This window comes from Eucalyptus grandis, chromosome 7 (genome assembly GCF_016545825.1).
Source record: "Eucalyptus grandis isolate ANBG69807.140 chromosome 7, ASM1654582v1, whole genome shotgun sequence".
In the NCBI taxonomy this organism is placed as follows: Eukaryota; Viridiplantae; Streptophyta; class Magnoliopsida; order Myrtales; family Myrtaceae; genus Eucalyptus; species Eucalyptus grandis.
The window spans coordinates 41,868,284-41,889,318 of NC_052618.1; the positions used below are offsets into that span (position 1 = coordinate 41,868,284).

At 40.3% G+C, this 21,035-nt stretch overlaps 3 protein-coding genes across 4 annotated transcripts; 2 read left to right on the forward strand and 1 right to left on the reverse strand.

Annotated features, from left to right (window-relative positions):
- The first annotated feature begins 3,310 nt into the window (after nucleotides 1-3,310).
- LOC120296152 (protein NETWORKED 3C-like) lies at nucleotides 3,311-4,444 on the forward strand. The gene is made up of 2 exons (XM_039317816.1): nucleotides 3,311-3,428; nucleotides 3,792-4,444. The coding sequence occupies exons 1-2, from the start codon at nucleotides 3,311-3,313 to the stop codon at nucleotides 4,442-4,444; spliced, it is 771 nt and encodes a 256-aa protein (XP_039173750.1).
- Nucleotides 4,445-8,455: 4,011 nt separating this feature from the next.
- Nucleotides 8,456-16,451, forward strand: LOC104453551 (coiled-coil domain-containing protein SCD2). Of its 2 annotated transcripts, none has more exons than XM_039317030.1 (17): nucleotides 8,456-8,996; nucleotides 9,367-9,539; nucleotides 10,085-10,157; nucleotides 10,238-10,279; nucleotides 10,368-10,430; nucleotides 11,192-11,241; nucleotides 11,339-11,366; nucleotides 11,717-11,788; nucleotides 11,902-11,958; nucleotides 12,092-12,152; nucleotides 12,389-12,505; nucleotides 13,873-13,991; nucleotides 14,154-14,223; nucleotides 14,675-14,716; nucleotides 15,744-15,784; nucleotides 15,859-15,985; nucleotides 16,140-16,451. In XM_039317030.1, the coding sequence occupies exons 1-17, from the start codon at nucleotides 8,598-8,600 to the stop codon at nucleotides 16,220-16,222; spliced, it is 1,617 nt and encodes a 538-aa protein (XP_039172964.1). In that variant the 5' UTR covers nucleotides 8,456-8,597; the 3' UTR covers nucleotides 16,223-16,451. The 2 variants fall into 2 exon arrangements, with proteins under 2 accessions (XP_039172964.1, XP_010066444.2); XM_010068142.3 differs by having other exon boundaries at nucleotides 8,457-8,996; nucleotides 11,902-12,012.
- A 430-nt stretch (nucleotides 16,452-16,881) lies between these two features.
- On the reverse strand, nucleotides 16,882-19,471 carry LOC104453550 (pentatricopeptide repeat-containing protein At5g13270, chloroplastic). Its single transcript, XM_018859585.2, has one exon. The coding sequence runs from the start codon at nucleotides 19,331-19,333 to the stop codon at nucleotides 17,039-17,041; it is 2,295 nt and encodes a 764-aa protein (XP_018715130.2). The 5' UTR covers nucleotides 19,334-19,471; the 3' UTR covers nucleotides 16,882-17,038.
- Between the last annotated feature and the right edge of the window lie 1,564 nt (nucleotides 19,472-21,035).

The window sequence follows — 21,035 nt, forward strand, 5'->3', positions numbered from 1 at the left end:
GAAGAGGTACGGAGACGCCCACAATAATAACCAATAAAATTTATATACGAATACAATGAATGTTAATGACTTTGTTAGCTAAGAGATTTGTAAAATCATCACCCTAAAGAGAAATCAATTTGGTAGGTGTTATGTTCCCTATAGGTATGATTGACTTTAGACATGACAATTGTTCATCATGATCTCAAACATGTAGAAAGTTAATGAGTAACTAATAAACTGTAAACAAATGAGAAAATAATAATTGAGTCAGTAACATGTAAAATTTTAAATTTGTATACTCATGATAAATTAACCATAAATTAAAATATCGATCTAGTACACCTATAATAAATTTATCCACTAGTTTCCATTAAATTTTACGTTTGAATTGATGAGTTAGATGATATGTGGCAATTGACAAGTGTAGTGCATTTGGTTTAGCTTTTCAAGAAGCTTTCAACCTCTAAAGCCCTCTAGAGAAATGCTAGAGCGTTGGACAAGTATTTTGAAATTGTTTTCGGCCAAATGCTAATATTAGAAATGCTAAAAATCCAATACTACTCCCACATAGCCTTGTGAAGTAGCATTTATGGAATGCTGAAACTAAAATTAAAATATTTGTTTTTTCCTTTCAAAACTACCCTTACTAATTTTTTAGATTTCGATTTTGCCCCTTATTGTCTTTGTTCATATTCTTCACATAAGAGTGGCTAGCGAAGGGTTGGCAAGGGTCCAACAAAGGGATGGTGAGGGTCACGTGACCCAAGTGACCTCTGCAAGAGGTCACATGACCTTAGGCGACTGCCACCTAGGTCTTGCAACTAAGGCAGCCATCCCCTAGGTTGTGCGACCTCAGCCGATGACTGTTGGTGCCAGACTTGGCTCACCGAAGCTGGCACGGGGTTTGGGTACTTTTTAGTTAAAAAATATAATAATTACAACTAAAGCCCATTATAAAAGTTTTTTTGGCCAAACACCACTTGAACTCAAAGTCCCTTTGTAAAGAATTTTTAACAAATACAATTTGCATCTCCTTAAATAATTTGGTTTTCAACATTTGCAGTATATCCAAAACTCATTTGCAAAGTTGGACCAAACACATCTGTACTAGTTTGAACTTCTATACTTCATTTGTCATAAGTGTATCAATTTGTGATTTTTTTGTGATATTAATCCAATTTAACATGATTAATTAAGGGTAAATTTGTCAAAAATGTATTGGTTTGGAGTTTTTGAATGTCAAAAATTAATTTAATGTAAAATTTTTACAAGCATACTGGTTTGAGATATTTGATAGTCAAAAAATTAGTATGGAGTAAATTTGTCACAAGTGTACCGGTTTGAAAATTTTTGTGGTATTGACCTAAAATAATTAAATTAACATTAAAATGGTGGACTAGCATCATTGTGAATAATCTTCTTTAATGCACATTCTATATAATTAATCATTGAAAAAATAAAAAGGTCAAGAAATTGTCTAGAATCAAAGCAAAATCCATAGTAACTGAAACTTAAAAGATAAAATTTCATTCATATTCTTGGTGTTCACGTCTTTAAGAAATATTGTTTATATTATTGTAGGAGATAAATTCCATTGTCAGAAGTGCCATCGCAAGCTAGGACTGCTATGGAGGAAACTTAATTAAAGTAACAACCTGTTTGGTTGCGCTGATGGAATAAGGGTATAATACAGGAGCTATTATTACGTTGTAATGTAGTCAAGTTAAGGTTAATATCACAAAAAAAAAAAAAAAACCTCAAATTATTTCAATTGTGGCACAAATACCTTCGAACTTTTTTTATTTTATTTTATAAACTTGCCATACCCTAAATTTTGTTTGTGTCATAAAAAACCGAAACTTATATATGTGTGACAATATATAACCTAGATAAAACTGAAATAGAGGGTTTATATATCTTACATGTATAAGTTTGAATTTTTTTCCTGAAAAAATAAAATGAGGATATTTGTGTCATCAAGTATGTTTAAGATTTTCTGTAGCACAAAAAAAATTAGACTATATGTATCACTGAATGTAAATTTTGAATTTTTTGTGACAAAAAAAATTGGAATAGGTATAGTTTGAAATTTTTTGTGGATTTGCCCCACAAGTAATAATTATAGTGTTGATCGGTTTAAGTAACGTAATACATATAACACTATTTGGTTTCTTGAATGACATTTGTAATAAGTGAAGATTCCAAGATACCCCCGACATTAGAATTTGAGGAAATATATTGATCATCACTTTTATAGTGAATCATAATTTGTGAATTGAATGCTCAATATACATACACACGTATATATATTATATAGATATTACTAGATATGTAATTTACATTACCATGTCAAATACTAATCTATTTGTTAATATTTATTTACCATTATGAAACATTTTTAAGACTAATACCACAAAAAAAACCAAACTAGTGCATTTTCGTCACATATATCCCGAACTATGTGGCATGAGTGTACCAATTTAGGAGTTCTTGTGACATAAAAATTAATTTAAGGTAAATGTGGCGTGAGTATATCAGTTTGAGATTTCTAACGGTATTAGGCCAAAATATAAGCACATCATTAAAATGAATATCGCTTTGATAGCTAACCCCAAGTGTAGCTACTTCATATGTTTTATCAAGAAACTTCAAGTTTATGGATAATTTTTATCTACTATTTTTAATAATTTAAAATATGATTATAATTAATGTTGCGCTTAAAATTAATCATATACCATGTGATTATAATGAAATTAAAATTTATTATTACATATTTAATTTTACGATTGTATGTCAATTCGAGCATTAATTAATACTATTGACAATCAAGATAGTCATTGTATTATGACTAATATGGTTTAATCACAAACATTTTTCTAGTGGTTTAATAATATGAATGATTCTGAGTACAATAAATAATTACATGTTATCTATTATTTAATTATTGTGAATGAAGTCTACCTATGAGGTTATTCAATAATAGTATTCGATGTTGTCATCATATATAAAGTTAAATGTAAAGTAGAAAATAGAATTGGGGAATTTCAATATATTTCGATATATTATAATAATGAGTACATTGGCCTCTTTATAGGCTTTAGGAGATGACCATCAGTACACAATCAAAAGAGACATATGTACAGTCTTTAGATATACAAAAAACTAATAGATATATTGTAGTTATTTCTAATATAGGAAAATATCTTAAAGAATTATCATACTTATCTTTAACACATAATATAAATAAGTTTCATCAGTCTTATCATACGTATATAGTGCGTATCCTCTTCTCTTGCTTTGGCTCGTATTCTGAGTGAAATCGTCGTCCATGGAGATGGAGAAAGAAGAGGGTCAGGCTTCAGGCTCTTCTCATGTCGAAGATGGCTGCAGCCTTCTTCCTCTTCTTCATTCTCAGACGTCGCAGTGGCTAGACACTACTCTTTCAGGTTTCTCTGTCATCTCTGCATCGTTGTTCCTTGCTTTCGAACGTTATTAACTTTGCACATGTTTAACAGACGCTGGCTTGTCTACGTGTATTGGGTAAGGCTTTACCGATGGAGAAAGGGGTCGTGAATTGTAATGTTATATATTCTGCCAGAACGAGGGTTTTGCCCTAATTTCTATGTCTCTATGTGACGGCGAAGTCTTGGGCTTTTGTCAAAGCTAATCAAATTTTGTGTGCTTGTATTCACGTCCTTTATGGTCATGCATCCACGATTTACTTTTGCAAACGAACTCAAAACTTCTTTAATCCAGTCCCTTGATTTCAAGAGAAGTTAGTCAATATCGGTCTGTGATATCACGTGCAGACGCCGACGCAGCGATGCTACAGATGCTCAGACTCGTAGAAGACGACGGGGAGGAGTTCGTGGCGGAGAGAGCCGAGGTTTATTACCATTGGAGGCCGGAGCTCGCGGAGATGCTGAAAGTCTGGCACGGATGTTACTGCTCTTTGGTACGAAGCTACGCCGAGCTCAGGTCCCTTTACGCTGAAGCCATTACCTCATCAGGATCAGCGAGCGCCTCCTCAAGTTCCTCCAACCGAGCAAGTAAACTCGGCCGGCGCCCAGGAAGCGCCGAGGACCGCTTCGAGGCCTGGAAAAGCGAGTTTTTGGTGCTAACGGGCGAGGAACTCTTGAAGATGTGCTCGTTGGTGCAGGAAGCCCTTATAAGGAGGAACGAGGAGAAGGGAGAAAAAATCGAGGCACTCGTGCAGATGCTGGGGTCGAGGGAGGCCGAGCTTATGAGGAGGCACGAGGAGGAGAAAAAGAAAAACGAGAAGCTCGCTTCCCGGATCAAGGAGCTCAAGAACGAGAATGCCGAGCTGAAGAAGCGTTTAGCGGCCCACGGCGAGGCCGGCAGGCGGCGAGGGCGAGGGCGAGGGCCGGAGGAGGGGTCTTGGCTTTGGAAATTGAGAGGATTCATCGTCAAGAATATTCTAAGGATGTGCTGGTTCTCTTAGGGCGCGTTTGGTTGTGTTTGTTTAAAAATTATTTCGGGGAACAGAAATAGAAAAAGTGTTTACATTAGGGAACAATTTTTGAACAAAAATACGCGTTTGGTAAACTTGTTCCGGGAATAAAAAATAAACAGAAACATGTTTGGTAAATTTGGATAATTTTTTTATTTCTTTTATTTTTTCTATTTTTTCTTATTTTTCCTTTTTTTTTTTTTCTTTTTCATTTTTTTTCTTCTTTTGGCCGGTCGCCGGCGAGGGCCGAGCTCGCCCGGCGGTGGGCGGCGCGGCCTCGCCGGGCCACCGCCCGGGCGAGGCCGAGGCTCGCCGGCCGTTGGCGAGCTCGGCCTCGCCGGCTGGCGAGCTCGAGGCCGGATCGGGCGAGATCGAGCTCGCCCGGGCCGGCGCGGTCGGCCTCGCCTTGATCCGGCGAGGCCGAGCTCGCCCGGCGGCGGCGAGCCCGGCCTCGCCGGATCGGGCGAGATCGAGCTCGCCCGGGCCGGGCGCGAGGTCGGCCTCGCCATGGGCCGGGCGAGCTCGAGCTCGCCCGAGATCCGGCGAGCCGACCTCGCCCGGCGGCTGGCGAGCCTCGGCGAGGCTCGCCCGACCATGGCGAGCCGACCCTCGCCCGGCTACGGCGAGCCTCGGCCTCGCCGGGGGGACGGCGAGCGTCGGCCTCGCCGGGCCGGCGAGCCTCGCGTGGTGGCGAGGCCGCCGGCCCTCGTCGGCCGGTCGCCGGCCATGGCCGAGGCCGGCGACCGGCCAAAAGAAAGAAGAACAAGAAAATAAGAGAAAAAAGAAAAAGAAAAAAAAAGTGTTTCTCATTTGTGTTCCAGAAACGAGAAACACAAAATTTGTGTTTCTCGTTTCTGTTTCTTTTTTGTTCCTGGGAACAAAAGAACAAAAAAGAAACGCACACAAACGCGTTTGTTCCTTTTTGTTCCCGGGAACAAAAAAACAGAAATTTTTGTTCTGGAACGAGAAATAAGGTGCGGCCATGCGGGGCCTTAGCAACTCGGGTCTTGGAAAACACCCGAGATGAGGTTCAGAATATAGTCTGAAGTCGGTTAAAAAATTATGCCATGGATGCTGATGGATTTTTTTGCGGGATTTTCTCCTAATTTTTCGTGCGTGGTAACGTAGTCTTTTGCTTCTCATATCATTATCCGGCTCTCCCCTCTCCCTTTTTTGAAATCAATTCTAAAGTAATGACGAAAAATAGTACCGAGTATTTTCAAGGGATCGATAAGACACCATGAAGAATAATATAATAGAAAAACCACCAAAAACCTAAACTTTATCAAAAGTGACAAATTTACTCCAAACTTTTTTCTGTGACACGAAAAACCCTGAAGTTTGCTAACCGTAACACATTTACCCCGAACTTTCATTTGTGACACAAAAAATCATGAACTTTCATTTTTGTGACATATTTACCCTAAATCATAGGGATATTTTTGTCTTTTTACTTTTAATTTTTTTTTCTTTTCTTCTTTCTTCCCTCCGCCGGCGTCCGGCAAGGTCGGCCTCGTCGGCGTCGGGCGAGGGCCTCCCTCGCCAAACACTCGCCGGATCCGGCGAGGCACCCTGCCCGGCCGCGGCGGGCCTCCTCGCCGGATCGGCGAGGGTGCGCGAGGAGGCCCTCGCCCGGCGCCAACGGGCGGGGCGGCCCTCACCCGATGCCGATGAGGGCTGCGTCGAGCGAGGCACCCCTTGCCGGCGTTAGCCCGGGCGGGGCGACCCTCGCCGAGGAGGCCCTCGCCGGCACCGATGAGGGCCGCCCTCGCCCGTGTCGGGCGAGGTCACCCCTCATCGGCGTCGGCCCCGAGCTAGGCGACCCTCGCCGGGAGGCCCTCGTGGGACGCCCGGCGGGGTGCCCGACGCCGATGAGGGCTGCGTCGAGCGAGGGCACCCCCTCACCGGCGTCGGCCCGGGCGAGGCGACCCTCGCTGGCCGACAAGAGCTGCCCTCGCTTGTGTCGGGCGAGTCACCCCTCATCGGCGTCGACCCGGGCGGGGCGACCCTCGCCCGGGGGGAGGCCCTCGCCGGCGTCTGCGGCGAGGGTAGCCCTCGCCGGCACCGCTTCGACTTCCCTCCGCCGGGCGCGGAGAGAAGGAAAAAAATAAAATAAAATAAATAAAAGAAAAAACATAAAGAATAAGACGAAAATGCCCTTAATGAGGTAAATGTGTCACAGTTTGCAAAGTTTGGGACTTTTCGTGTCACGAAAAAAATTGGGGTAAATCTGTCATTTTAGGTAAAGTTTTGGGTTTTCGGTGGTCTTTTCCCAATATAATATGCTTATTACGCAAGTTTTGCTCGACGAGAGAGGCGACGACGCTTGGCATGGTTGCGATTTTCGTGCCGTTTCGTTTATATTCATTCTTCGTTTTTTTTTTTTTTTTTTTTGATTGCTTACGATAGTTCTCATCCTAGGAAAAAAGGGCCATCCATTAAGAAAAAGATAAACCGGCAAATAAAATGATTGATACCATGAAAACTCTAAACGGAGAAATCTATAAAAAAAAAAAAAAAATTAAGCGAAATTAATTTTTGACTACTAAAACTTCAAATTAATATGTTTGTGATAAATTTATTATCTATTAATTTTCATTAAATTGGATTAATATCATAAAAAAATTATAAATTGATATAGTAACAAACCGAAAATAAAACCCAAAATCGATACATCAATGTCATCCAACTTAGTAATTTGATAGTAAAACTTAATGAAACTAACATAAATGTATACCGATTTAGGATTTTTAATGGTAAGAAAATTATAAATTTGTCATCAATGTATCAATTTGGGGTTTTTTATAATACTAAACTCAAAACAAAAAGAGGAAAAACATTAATATAATTCCCAAATGGGTACACCTATCACAAATTTATCGTAAACTAATTTTTTACCACCAAAATCTCCAAATTAATACACTTATGACAAATCTACTCCCGATAGTTTTTATTAAATGGCGATTGATAGGTATACAACTTTGGAGTTTCATCCTTCATTTATTGCAAATGTATCAAAAGTATTAATTCAATTTAATAAAGAGTTAATACTCTGAAAAATCCAAAGCGATAATTTACTCCAAACTATTTTTTTTTTTATACCAAGGAACCGTACATTGCAGTGGTGGATAAACCCTTGGACGACGCTAGCAGATGACCCACTACCCCGACGTCATGGCGCTTAAGATTCCGTGCGTCCCACAGGACTTGAACCCCTCCGTCTTGGGTAGACTTTATGGGAACTCTTATCTAGCTAGGCCACCGAGGCAGCAATTCAAAACTAATTTTTTGATCATGAAAAAGTCTAAACAGGTATACCCATAACAAATTTATCTCAATAAATCATAAAAAAATCATAAATTGGTATATTTGTAATAAATTTACTCCATACTAATTTATTCAATAGCTAAAAACCAAAAACCGGTACATTTGTAACAAATATACCATATGTTAAATTATATTAATGCCACAAAAAATCACAAAAATTATATAACTATAACAAATGGAGAATAAAATCCAAAATTGGTACATTAGTCAACTGTCACGTGTCATTTAACTTAGTAATTTAATAATAAAATTTAATGAAAACTAACATAGGGTAAAGTTGTCACAAATACATCAGTTTGGGATAAATTTAAGATCTTTTGTGGTTAAGAAATTAGTTTTGGATAAAATTATCATAGCTGTACCACTTTAGGGTTTTTCAAGTATTAACTCTTTAATAAAAAATAACATAAAGTAAATTTAACAGAAAAGTATCATTTCAAAATTAGTTTTTGATGAATTTATCGCAAATATATCAATCTAAATTTTTAGGTGATGGAAAAAAATTAATTTTGTAATAAATTTATCACGAGTTAATCAACTCAAGATTATCCGCAGCATTAACACGAAAGATGGAAAAAACAATCCGAGTGGACTCGGAAACGACGAGCGAACGACTCAGCGAGTGAGAGCGAGCGCACCACTCACCTGCAGTCGACAACAACATAACATAATAAGCATTAATCCCTTCTCTCTCACTCTCTCTCTAGAAGAAAACACATCTCCGCCAATCTCTCGCCGGCACCGTATCTCTGTCTGTCCCCTTCGCCCGCACGCAAATCCACGCGTTCATGTAACCGTCGCTCCTCCGCCGCCGGAAATGGACCGCAAGCGGACCGACAGCCCCGTCTACGGCCGCCAGTGGAGCAGCGAGTCCGCCGTCTCCGCCGCCGCCGCCGCCGCCGCCGCCGCCGGCTCCTCCTCGCCGGCGCGGTACCACCACGCGCGCTCCTCCTCCGGGTCCGGGGCCGGGGCCGGGGGGGCCGGCCTCTCGAGCGTCAAGCGGACCCAGAACTTCGCGGCCAAGGCCGCCGCGCAGCGGCTCGCCCAGGTCATGGCCTCCCAGACCGCCGACGACGACGACGACGAGGACGGCGACGATCTCGGCTTCCGGTACAGCGCGCCCCCGCCGCTGTCGCTCTCGCGGGCCAACGCGAATGCCGGCAGGCCCGGCGGCGGCGGCGCGGCAGTGAGAGCGGCTAGATCTCCTTCGCCTGCGGTGAGTTCACAATGTAGCTCGCCGAGTTCGTTCGGAGCTGATTACGTCTCGAGCTCAGTTAGCGCTTTGGAGTTTGGATTTGGTCCCGACTGTTGGCTACTCGCTATGCTTTGTTATTTTGCTTAAATCAACACGAGGATCGGAATTTGAAAACAATGCCGATCTTGTTTTGTGACTGATCCTCCATGTTGTTTCCCCCTTCACGCCTTGATGAGATGGTTAGGCTCTCTTTTGCTTCCGAACACGATCTATATGACCTGGACACACGCGAATCTGTATAGATCTTCATGTGGGTGGGATCGCACGCTTGATGGCAAGTTGAGAGGTTTGAAATGCGAAGACTGAGCGAATCTTTCGTGGCTTTGATTAGCTAGCGAGGAACTTTGTGGAGGAGATCCCGTCAATGCGCTCGGCATCGGCTGGAAGGCCTGCAATGTCTCCTCGGCCATCACCATTAGTGCCACCCAGCAAAGCACCGCCCCTTAGAACTGCCGTTTCTTTGCCGCCAATTGAGCCTCCGTCTGATCGTCTGAGAGAGAAAAGGTAAAAACATATAGTAAATTAATGGGGTGTTCTCATAGATCACTCTTGCTAAATGGTAAAGGCCCACATTGCCCCAGTTTCGCAATTTGACCGGGTCTTCCCTTTGATTGTCAATCAAACAGATTATTCTCTATTTAGTTTGTCATGCTTATTCATAGACTGTTGAAAGTCTTATTCGACCAATCTCATCTTTCATATACTCATTTATGCTTAACAGTCAGACCAGTTAATTATTACTTTAGTTTGAAGTGGTGTGAATCTTTTTAGCTCTTCCTACCCAATTGATGTGACAAGTCATATCTCTACTTGTGTCAACGATTAGTTCCAGAGCCCCTGCCCTCACGAATTGGGAGACTTCAGGCCTGCTGGAGGATTAGAGTGCATGGGATACATTATGCATGCCTTTATCTTGTGTTGTTGATGCTTTTTCCTATAAGTACTTTCTTAGTGTTTGTTTTTTCCTTTAATGCTAGAAAATTGCCATATCCTTTTTCTTTTCTTTCTCCCCACTAAGGTAATTCAGTTCTGTTGGGATCCAATTGCAGATTCTCATCGGATATAAACCTAAACTCCAAATCTAAAGGAGACCAGCATGATGCTTCTGCACTTCAGGATGAAGTATGCAAAATAGATTTTGTCTTCATGATTGATTTCCTGTTTTCATAATTTTGAGTTACTGACAAAATTACATCATGCAGCTTGATATGCTACAAGAAGAAAATGAGAATATAATGGACAAGGTGCATTTCTATGATCGTACAAAATTGAAAAAATTCATATTCTATCATTTTAGTTATGGATGTGACCATTGTGTGCATTATGGAACAGCTCAGACTTGAGGATGAGAGGTGTAAGGAAGCAGAGGCCAGAGTTAAGGAGCTAGAAAAGCAGGTTCTTGCTTTTCCCTTTCTCTCTCAATATGTTTTTGCAATTTGTATAAAAATCCTCTATAGTGAACATAGTGGTGTACCTGAATGCACTTCATGCTCTCAGCTTAACGCTACATCATGGGACAATGACATAATTGGTCCTTGAACTCTTACGCAATGTTCGTTCTGGTCCTTGAACTTTAATTTTGGTCAAATTGGTCCTTTGTACTCTTTGATTTGAACCAATGCATCATTTTAGTTGACATGGTCATCCAACCCATCTCTTGGAACACTCATTAGTTGACATGGCTATACATGCATACAGTCACAACAGTAACTCAGCGGGGAAAAAAAAAAAAGAAGAAAAAGAATAGTAGCACTGGAAAAGGGAGTAGGGGGAGAGTGTTAGGGGCCGCTGCAGCCCTACTTGCACTGGCGAGGTCAGCCAGCCCTCGGGTGGCCATCAACGAGGTTTACTGACCCCTCAACGGTGCAAGTGTGGTGGCACCTCAGCTCCCTCTCTCTCTCCCCGTACTTTGCCTGTTTTCTTTCTTTTCTATTTTTTTCTTTTAAATCAATTTTGCTGAGGTAGCTGTACAGCAACATCAACAGATGTGGATTTCATAAAGTGAGTTGGATTGCCATGTCAACTAAAAAGACTAAAGTGGTTCATCTTCTAATTGCTGAGGATGAGCAAACAGCATATACAGTTTTTGATAATATTATGTCATGGATTTCATTGTAAATGCAGCAAATGACACTCTCTGGTTGGCTGAGTTTTAGGTCGCTGCACTTGGAGAAGGAGTGTCCTTGGAAGCAAAACTGTTGAGCAGGTACATGAAATCTGCTATCTATATGTGCTCCCACAAATTTTTTTTTTTTCTCTTTTCCTGCTTAAATTTGGGACTGCATTTTGTGTTTTCTTTGCAGAAAGGAAGCTGCATTGCGTCAAAGAGAGGTAATTAAGGAAATTGGAACTTCTTCTGTAATGGATGCTATGCAGATGGATCATGGTCTATTTGTTTTACTTGAAAACAAAGCTCTTCTAGTTTTATGTGGTTCATAATGTGCTGCTTCTATTGTTGTTGCTTGATAACTTCATCTCGGTAGCATCTTTCGCAGTAACTTCACTTCAATTCCTCAAATAGTTATTCATTGGGATGCAGAATGAGAACAGGAATTTTAAGTTTCCATTATGTTACTTTCAATAAAATGCAAGATACTATCATATTGATCAAGGCAGGTTTCTTTCATTCTGTAATTTTGTTGGACCTTTGATTACATGTTTTGAAATTCATTTTTCTGCAGGCTGCATTGAAAGATGCAAAGCAATCAAATGGGGTAGACAAAGAAGCAGCCGCTCTTAGGTCTGAATTGGAGGTTGGATCTAGCATCATGCTTGTTAAACTGGCTAAAATTTGCTTGCATAAATGCTTGTGGCTTGCACGTCTCTAATCTTTGGCTCTTACCATTTAATTTGTTGGCTTAAGTAGAATGCCAAGGATGAGGCTGCAGCTGCTGCCAGACAGCTTGATGGAGCTGAATCTGAAGTAAAAGCTCTTAAATCAATGACCCAGAGAATGATATTGACTCAGAAAGAGTTGGTAGGTATTTATGTAGTTACAGTTACAGAAGCTTATATTAAGCAGTTGTTATCATTAATATATGAGACACATTTTCCAGGAAGAAGTCGTTCTTAAAAGATGTTGGCTTGCTCGCTATTGGGGTTTGGCTGTGAAATATGGTAATTTATTGAAGTTGCATCACTTTAGTTTCTTTCCATGCCATTGGTGTCTAACGTGCCTGCTAAACATTCCATAAACTTGGTGGTCTTTCAACGAAGTCATGCACAATCTTTCTTTCTATTGTTTGAAGGTTGAAGCTAATGTAGATTGTAAATAAGAGTTTATGCTCTATATTTGTCGTAAGAGGCATGTATGTACCTTTGTTCATGACGTTGCCTTTCCTCTTGGTACTTAGGTATTTGTGCAGATGTAGCAGTGTCAAAGCATGAACACTGGTCATCCTTAGCACCTTTACCATTTGAGGTGGTCCTTTCTGCTGGACAGAAGGCTAAAGAGGAGTTTTCAGAAAAAGGCTAGTAATATTCTTTCAGTACATGCATTCAAATCAGTTTTCCTTTGGGGAACTTGAAAAATATCTAGAAGGAACTACCAGTTTGCTACTAAAATACACTAGTCTCCTAGCATTTGGCGATCTTGGGAATGCTACTAAAATACACTAGTCTACTTGCTTGCATTTTATGATACAGCTGCAATTGGGAATGCTATAATCAACAGTGCTCATGTTCCAGCATAGATACATAGTCGTACTTTCCATGATACCTAACTACGTTAAAACTTTAGATCTGCTGCAAGTAACTTGGACATGCCACATCTCAGGTTGCACTTGGTCTACAAGCATTTCCCACGACACACATTTTGTACAAATAACAAGCGGCCTAGCTTCCCATGTACCATTTCTTTTCTCAAAGGTGTCTTTTTTATGGTTTGAACTAACCTACGGCCTGTTAGAATCTTTATTATTATTTTAAAACCTTTTTGTCTGATTCTTTTTTTAAAGGGAATAAAAGGCCTCTTCTATGTAAAATTATTTTTTTACATTCTAGCCTTCTACCTTAGTTTATTTTGGTCTTTTTGGTCGACAAATTATAACTTTTTTTATTTATTTCTCAAAGGTGTCTTTTTATGGTTTCCTTTTTCTAACAAGAAGGAAATTATGTTCCCTAAACCACCAAACAAATGAAAACTAACTATTTTCCTTGAAAATGATTTTCACGAAAAATATTTTCTTTTATCAGAAACAAATGCACCCCTAATGTAATTGAACTGTTGAAGTTTTCTTATATCTAATTATTATACGAAGTTAAAACATGGCTAAAAGTTCGTGTGCCTTGGCATGTTACATAGGATATATCATCTTTCTAACTTTCAAATTGCAGTAAAACTCTGTATAACTGTATCCTAAGCATTTCCTATTTCCTGTGAAAATTCTGATGGGTGGGTGGTAGCTTATGAACCTACCGATTACCTTAATCATAAAGATATTCATGACAAACTCATTATGATAACAAAGTTTTGTCATTGATGTGGAGTTCCTAATAATTGAATTATACAGACAGTTTATATTTTCATGGCAATCCGTGACTGGATACTACCATTCTTCATACTATGGTATTACCTCTCTATATAACCAGAAATATTTTTACTTTAGTGATAGATGTTGACCTTTTTATCTGAGCATCTAGCACATGTTTGTCGTGGCAATCCTATATAAAATCGGTCCAACTAGATATTGGATAAGCCTACCCCAAACATACGGAACTTTAGACTGTTAACTTTCCTCTTTCTTTTTTCCGTTGATGTATGTCAGTGATCGACTCTCCATGTAACATCAGTTTGCATTTAATTCATGCTCAAGCTGTTAATTGCAATGTTGAGCAGGTGATGACAATCCTGAGAGAAGCAAAATTGCTCATGACTTGAGTGATCTAACGGGTGAGGGCAATATTGAAAGTATGCTCTCGGTTGAAATGGGATTGAAGGAGCTAGCATCCTTGAAGGTTTTCTTGTCTAATGCACTAATATTTTCTTAATGCTCCTTTTTGCCCAGTTCTCCTTGGCATCATTATCATTAATTGCCATATGTTTTTCTTTATTCTCTTTTAGTCGTTCTCTGTCTTAGTTGCTAATATTTTTCTCAAACTTTTGCTTGCTTCTTCAAGGTTGAGGAGGCTATTGTGCTTGCATTGGCACAACAACGGCGGCCAAATTCTACACGAATATCAGCATCAGGTACTTTATGTACTAGAGATTTTCTTGCATTTTTCTCCAATATTTGGCTTTTTACTTGGATTTTTCTTCTGGGCATGATTCTATTCTTACTTTCACTTTTCTGTAAGGTAGAGGTAATCTTTGGACGGATGTAGCTTTTAATAAATTACGATGGAGCCTGTTTCCACTAGGTGGTTAAAATTTTCATCATCTTTGTATTGTTGATTCAGTTGCTCAAAGCTCGTAGAAATGTCATAAACTTTTATAATTAATGAGATGAGAAAGAAAACTCAGACAATTAAGAATAATGCCCTTTTTCTTGGGGATATACTTCTAGCAAATGATAGGCCAATGACTGTCCCTCTGCAATCTCACTGAATGATTCAAAGTTCGCTAAAGTTGTGTGAACTGCATGCTCTTTTGAGTGATACCTGCTGAATGCTTGCCATTGGCTTTTTACTTTTTCTTTCAGATCTCAAATCTCCGGGTGATCCAAAATTCATGGAGGCATTTGGTAAGAGAATTTTCTTATTGGCAGCATCGGTAGTGCTCATGTGTTTAGGAAAAGTATCCCACCATCATCTCATAATCCTCATTCTAGACGGCATTACTGTTATCGCACAAACTTGTACCTTTTCCTGCTCATGTGGTACTAATATCCATGGATGACATTGTCACTTTTTAAGGTTGTTATATTGTGATTGTTTCAGTATTGCTGAGACCAGTCCTAGCCACAAGTTTTCAAGTGGATTACTATTACGTGTAATCCTGATGGCAAAATGTGCAAGTATCCCTGTTAGTTTGGCAAAGTTTTTGGCCTGATCCTAGAAGACTCAAAATAGAATCATGGTTTGATTTTAGTGGTGTCCAAAATGCTTGTAGTTGGTGAATCGGCGGACTTCTGTATTGCGAAACATTTGATCGAACCGTATACCAGTGGGAAGAATATGTTGATATTACCAGCTAAAAGGAAAAAAACTGCCGGATGTGGTTTAGGCACACTATACGATTCAATCTCAGGTATCAACCAGTGTGAACAAATCTCATACTGAACCTCTGCCAGTCTTTCGTCACCTCGAGGTTTACCCATCTAGAGTTCCTCATCATAAAAAATAAACAAGGGAACATTATTTCTCTCTCCAGCAACATGATTTTGGAGTTAAACTTTTAGCTGCCTGATGATTTATAAGAGTCTATATACCATCTTTGCATTTTTAATGTTTCTGAAAAAAATAGTGTTATTTCACTATGTATTCATCATTGGACAAGTCTAATGTTGCTGATTCAGCGGGGCTTCTGATTGATTACGTATCATTGATGGTGCATCCGTTGCCCATAACCTTCATTTCTGAGATCCATACAGACTTCGGACTTGGTCATGGCTTCACACTTCGGTGCTATAATGGATGCTCTTTGGATGATGATTATGACATTAAAATAGCTGGTCACACTCGCATGAGTTAATCATATGTTCTTATAATCGATATTTTATAATATTCTGGTCGATGATTACAATGCAACTGTGGTTCTCTCTGTGGCAGAATTGAGTCCAGAGGAATCCGAGGATGTGCTCTTTAAGGAGGTATGATGCTTACTTTAAGGTATTGTACTTTTGAGTCTCACCATCTTCTCACTTGAGCTTTTGTCTTTACACAGGCATGGCTTACATATTTCTGGCGAAGAGCCAAAGCTCATGGTATAGAGGTGGAAACTGCAAAAGAGCGACTGCAGTTCTGGATAAACCGGAGTGCTCATTCCCCTACATCACATGACGCAGTCGATGGTAATATTTCAATGCTTTTTTGTACAAACACTACAGGCCAAATTGCAGATTAAATTCTAGATTTGTTTTCATATATTTGCAAACCTTGCCTATTTAACGGTATTCATTTACCGACCAGAAAAAGGAGTATTCATTTGGGTTGTCTTGCTTTCAGTCGAGCAAGGTCTGATGGAGCTAAGAAAGCTTGGAATTGAGCATCAACTCTGGGAAGCATCGCGCAAAGAAACCGGCCCCTAACATTGTTCATTCATTTCTCAGAATTATACCACGCCATTTCAGACAGTAACAGCGGCCAAGGCTTTTATACTATCCGAGTTTTTTCCCGTATAGCTCTATGTAATGTTATCTTCATTTCTTGCAGCATCACATTTAAATTCTCCTTAAAATATGCAAGTGGAAATGTCTGCTTACTCCTCCACGAACAATCACTTTGTATAAAATGCAGACCCCTGCTTACAGAATGCAAGTTAAATGGTGCCAACGTTTACCAATTGTTTCAAGGTTTCAAAAAGTTAAAAGCAGGAATAATGAGCTGATCCTGAGTCCCAGAGAATAAGTAAGAACATTTTTGCTTTCCGTTGAGATGAAAATGCATGTTGCAGGGTAGTAACTTCGCCCGTGCCACTGAATATCGTGCAGCCCACCTTTGTTCACATGTTCTCAACTACTACCTGATTTTGCAAGTTAAATCGCAGTTAATTATGCTTCTGTTGTCATAAATGGGATATTCCATCATCTGGTTCCCCCGATGTCTTCGCTCTGGTGAAATGATCTTGTCCATGTCGAGCACATACTACATAGTTTTTCTTTCAATATATGGTGATTTTGCATCTTGATACTGCAAAATGTATCATCATTTAAGGGATGAGGAATATGATGCTGGATAGTGCGGAAAGTACAGTTGAACTACTTCTCTCATTGCCCATAGAATCTACACAGGCATATAACATAATCAATGAGGTGCGTATGGACAGCAAAATCGGACATCCTGTAACCTACCAGTCACGCAGCTTGGGCCATCAAGGTAAGTAGAGAGGACGGCATGTGCAACATTCACCAATAATCACAGCAAGAACACTGACCAAGCTTAAAATGATGGAACCTACTCGAATCTCTAATTACAATCTCACGTTCGGTGACCGTAGACACATGCTTCGCAAAATCGTGGCAATCTCTGCAAGCCCGAAGATTCTTGAAAATGAGAACAGGCGAATTCCTTGGCGAGGAGAGCAGCCCGAATGCTATTGCCAGTCTCTCGCTATGCTCAAGAAGCTGTTGTCTTCGCTCCGGCAAAATACAAGATGCATCCTCCTCAGTTAATTGGGACCGATCTCCACTGTTGCTATCCAGAAAGTCAATTTCCTTCAGCTTTGCATAAATCTCCTCTGTTTGAGGATGGTGTCTGTCCCCAACTATAAACCTGTGCCATTTACCCTTCACCGTAATCCAGCTGCAACTGACCTCTTTCCTCAATTTCTTTTCCATCATTTTCTTCCTAATTCTTGCCGCTTCTTCCCATTTCTCATGCGAAACGCACAAGTTAAAGAGGAGGATGTAACCTGCAGTATCATCCGGGTTCAGCCGAAGAAGATTCTCTGATGCTATCCTTCCAAGCTCAAGATTTCTATGGTTCCAACATCCAGCAAGTAAACATTTCCAGCTCATTGCATCAGGCTCAAAGTTCATACTATTAATTAGTTCAAATGCCTCTTGAAGTAAACCGGCACGAGAGTATACATCGATCATACAATTGAAATGGTCAACTGTAGGAGCAACACCATACTCACTGTTCATCGATTTCAAGTAACCCTTGGCCTCTGTTATTAAACTGGAATGGCTACAAGCAGTCAGGACTGCAACAAGAGTGACTCCATTTGGCCTAGCACCAGAATCCTGCATCTTCCTAAAGTACCTGAGTGCTTCTGAAGCAATGCCATGATATGCATACCCAGCTATTATAGCAGTCCAGGCTATAGTGTCTGGTTCACTAATTGACTTGAAAACTCGACTGGCATAATCCATATTGCCACATTTAGAGTACATGGTGATTAGTGCACTCTCCCCATATAAAGGTGAGATCAGACCTCGTTTTATTGCATCAGCGTGAGCTTGTGCACCCGAATTAATATCTGCAAGCATGGAGCATGCTTGGAAAATGCTAGTGTAGATGAATGGATTTAGTGATCCATCTCTAACTCTCAAAGATTTGTAAGTTTTAAGGCACTCCTCGACTCTCCCAGACTGAGAGTAACCAGATATCAACGTGCTCCACGAAACATCATTCGGGTTGTCTATCTTCTGGAATGCCAAGAGAGCAGACTCGAAACACGTGCATTTCACATAAAGGTCCACGAGAGGAGTTCCCACAGAAACTTCAGATTCCAATCCCAGCTTAACAATGTAGCCATGAATTTGCCTTCCAACTCTCAAGTCCTCCAACCAAGCGCAGGCTTTGAGAACAATAGAGAATGCAAACTCATCCAATTCCACACCTTCCTCGACCATTTTCATAAATAAAGGAAGAACATCATTCTGCTTGTTAGCCTCAGTGCACCCCACCATCAATGCAGTCCAAGCGACCACTTTCTTTTCCGCCATCTGATCAAAAACGATCCTGGCACCCTCTAACCACCCACATTTAACGTACATATTGCAAATTGCCGTGCCAACCGAGGCATTTGAACCTGACCCAGTTCTTATCAAATGAGAATGCATCTGTCTGCCAATCTCCAAACAAGAAGAGTCCATCAATGACCTCAATAAACTTGTGTAGACGGAAAATTTCGGTCCAACCCCAGAGTCTATCAAGAGCGAAAACAACTGAAAGGCTTTGTCCAAAACACCACTTTGCGCGTAAGCTGACATCATCGTACCCCACGCGAACGAACTTCTCTCCGGCATTTTATCGAACAGTCTCCGCGCCTCCGATAAGCTCCCGCAGTCGCAGTACATCTGGAGAGCGCAATCTTCAAGAAACCCAGGCGGGTTCTTCAACCGATCGCGAATCGATCTTCCGTCCGATAAGAGCCCCATCTCCCCACACGCTTCGAAGAGGGATTTATACGTGGAGGGACTGACGGCGACGCCGGCCTCGTCCATGCTCTTGATGAACTCATGGACCTGTTCGAATTTCCCCTGTCTGGACAGGGAGACCAAATGCAAGTTCTCCACATGGCCCTGCTGGGCGGTGGGAGGAGGCTTGGCCGAAGAAGTGCGGTTGAGGGAGACCCACGACGGGATCCGGGCAAAACTCGCTGGCCTCGCGGGCAAAATCCTGTCTTGACCGGTCCTGAGGGGCGAAGGATCGGAAGGTGGAAAGGGTGCGCAGAAGCCATTGACGGAAGGCATCCAACCGCTCGAGGTTGACGTGATGATATTCTGGCAAGTTACGACGATGTCTGAACAGGAACGAGGAAGACAATGAAACGATGCTTAAGAAGATGGATACTCTTTGCTCCTCCTAGTTCGCTGATAAGACTTCCGCCACACTCATTTGACTTATTATTGTCCGTAACACTAGGGGTGAGCGGTTCCAAATTCGTACAAGTTTTGTTAGTAACTCGGAACTTATCCGTTACAATAATTTCTTATTTTTTAATTCCTGGATGCATTATGTATTAAAAAAGTATAATTAATCATCACATTTAATAAGTACCACTTATAGCTATAATTCACTTACTACAACTTATATTAAAACACACAAAAATATAAATAAATAAAAATCTTGTTCATAAATAAAAGTTATTAGTAGTTCCAAAGTATACTCCAGAGTATATACTCATAATTAAACGCCACAAATGTGAAGGCATAGATAAAAAAAAAAAAAATGCAAGTTTCACACCTTCCTCAATTTTGGAACTATAACCGGTGTTGTCCAATTCTTTGATTTCAGATTCTATTTCTAAATCATGCTCACTTTTAGTAATAATCATCTTTTTTATAAAATAAAAAACTCAGTTATATCGCTTGAAATAATTTAATTTTTTTTATTATTAACAATGATTTATAAAAAATATTTTTATAATTCGTTTTTCACGAAAAAAAAAAAAAAAACTTCTCATACATTTATATTACGTGATTTTAGATAATAGTATTCAAATAAGTCCAAGAGGATATAATTATACTATCAGTTATTTATTTGAAATTTACATTGAGTATAAATATTAATCATAGAATCAAGATGTTGAATTAATCTAAACGATGTCATATCAGTGCACTAATAATATTATTATTTTAAACAATATATGAATAGCTATAACAATAATGACATTGATTATCTTTACTATTAGAGTGATGGGTCAAAAAGAGAGAGAGAGACAAAAAGGTGCTTTGGAACAATTCATTACGGCTTATAACGGTTTTAATTATATTATAAGGAGGTCGTGTCCCGGCCATTACAAAACTATTTTGTAGGTAATATAGGAATAACTATTATCACAAATAAATAACAAAATAGATAAAAAATAAACGATAAATACATCGTAAAAAGCTATATTGTAATAGCTATTATTAATATCAAATTTTCCATTATTGGGCATCATATAATAGTTCTGTTAATCAAACAGAAATCCAACATTGGCATCAACTAATTTCCGTTATCCGAACCGGCACGAGCAAAGGCGTATCGGAACCATGTCAGCAAGTGGGGTAGCAGGCGCAGGCGTGGAGCCATTTCTTGCTTGGATTGGGGATGCATTTTGCCTTGACCGAACCATACTCCTCAGAGCAGTGCCTCGTGCAGTCGTAGAAATCGCAGCTGTGCTGCTCGAGGATCTTCTCGCACACATTTTGCGCATCAACGCGTACACGGTTGCTGCTGCTGCAAGAACCTGCACGGGAAGCGACACGGGGTTATCAGACATACGACTCATAAACTTGTGTCTTCGACACGAACAAACAAACGATCCGGTCACACGACATTATGAAAAGACACGTCCAGTCGATCCGTCGTGTTAAAAGACCGACTTTCCGGACAGCAAACCCGTGCAACTATTCCCATCATGCACTGTACTGCACCATGAGCTACAGCTTTGAAATAGCTGAATACATG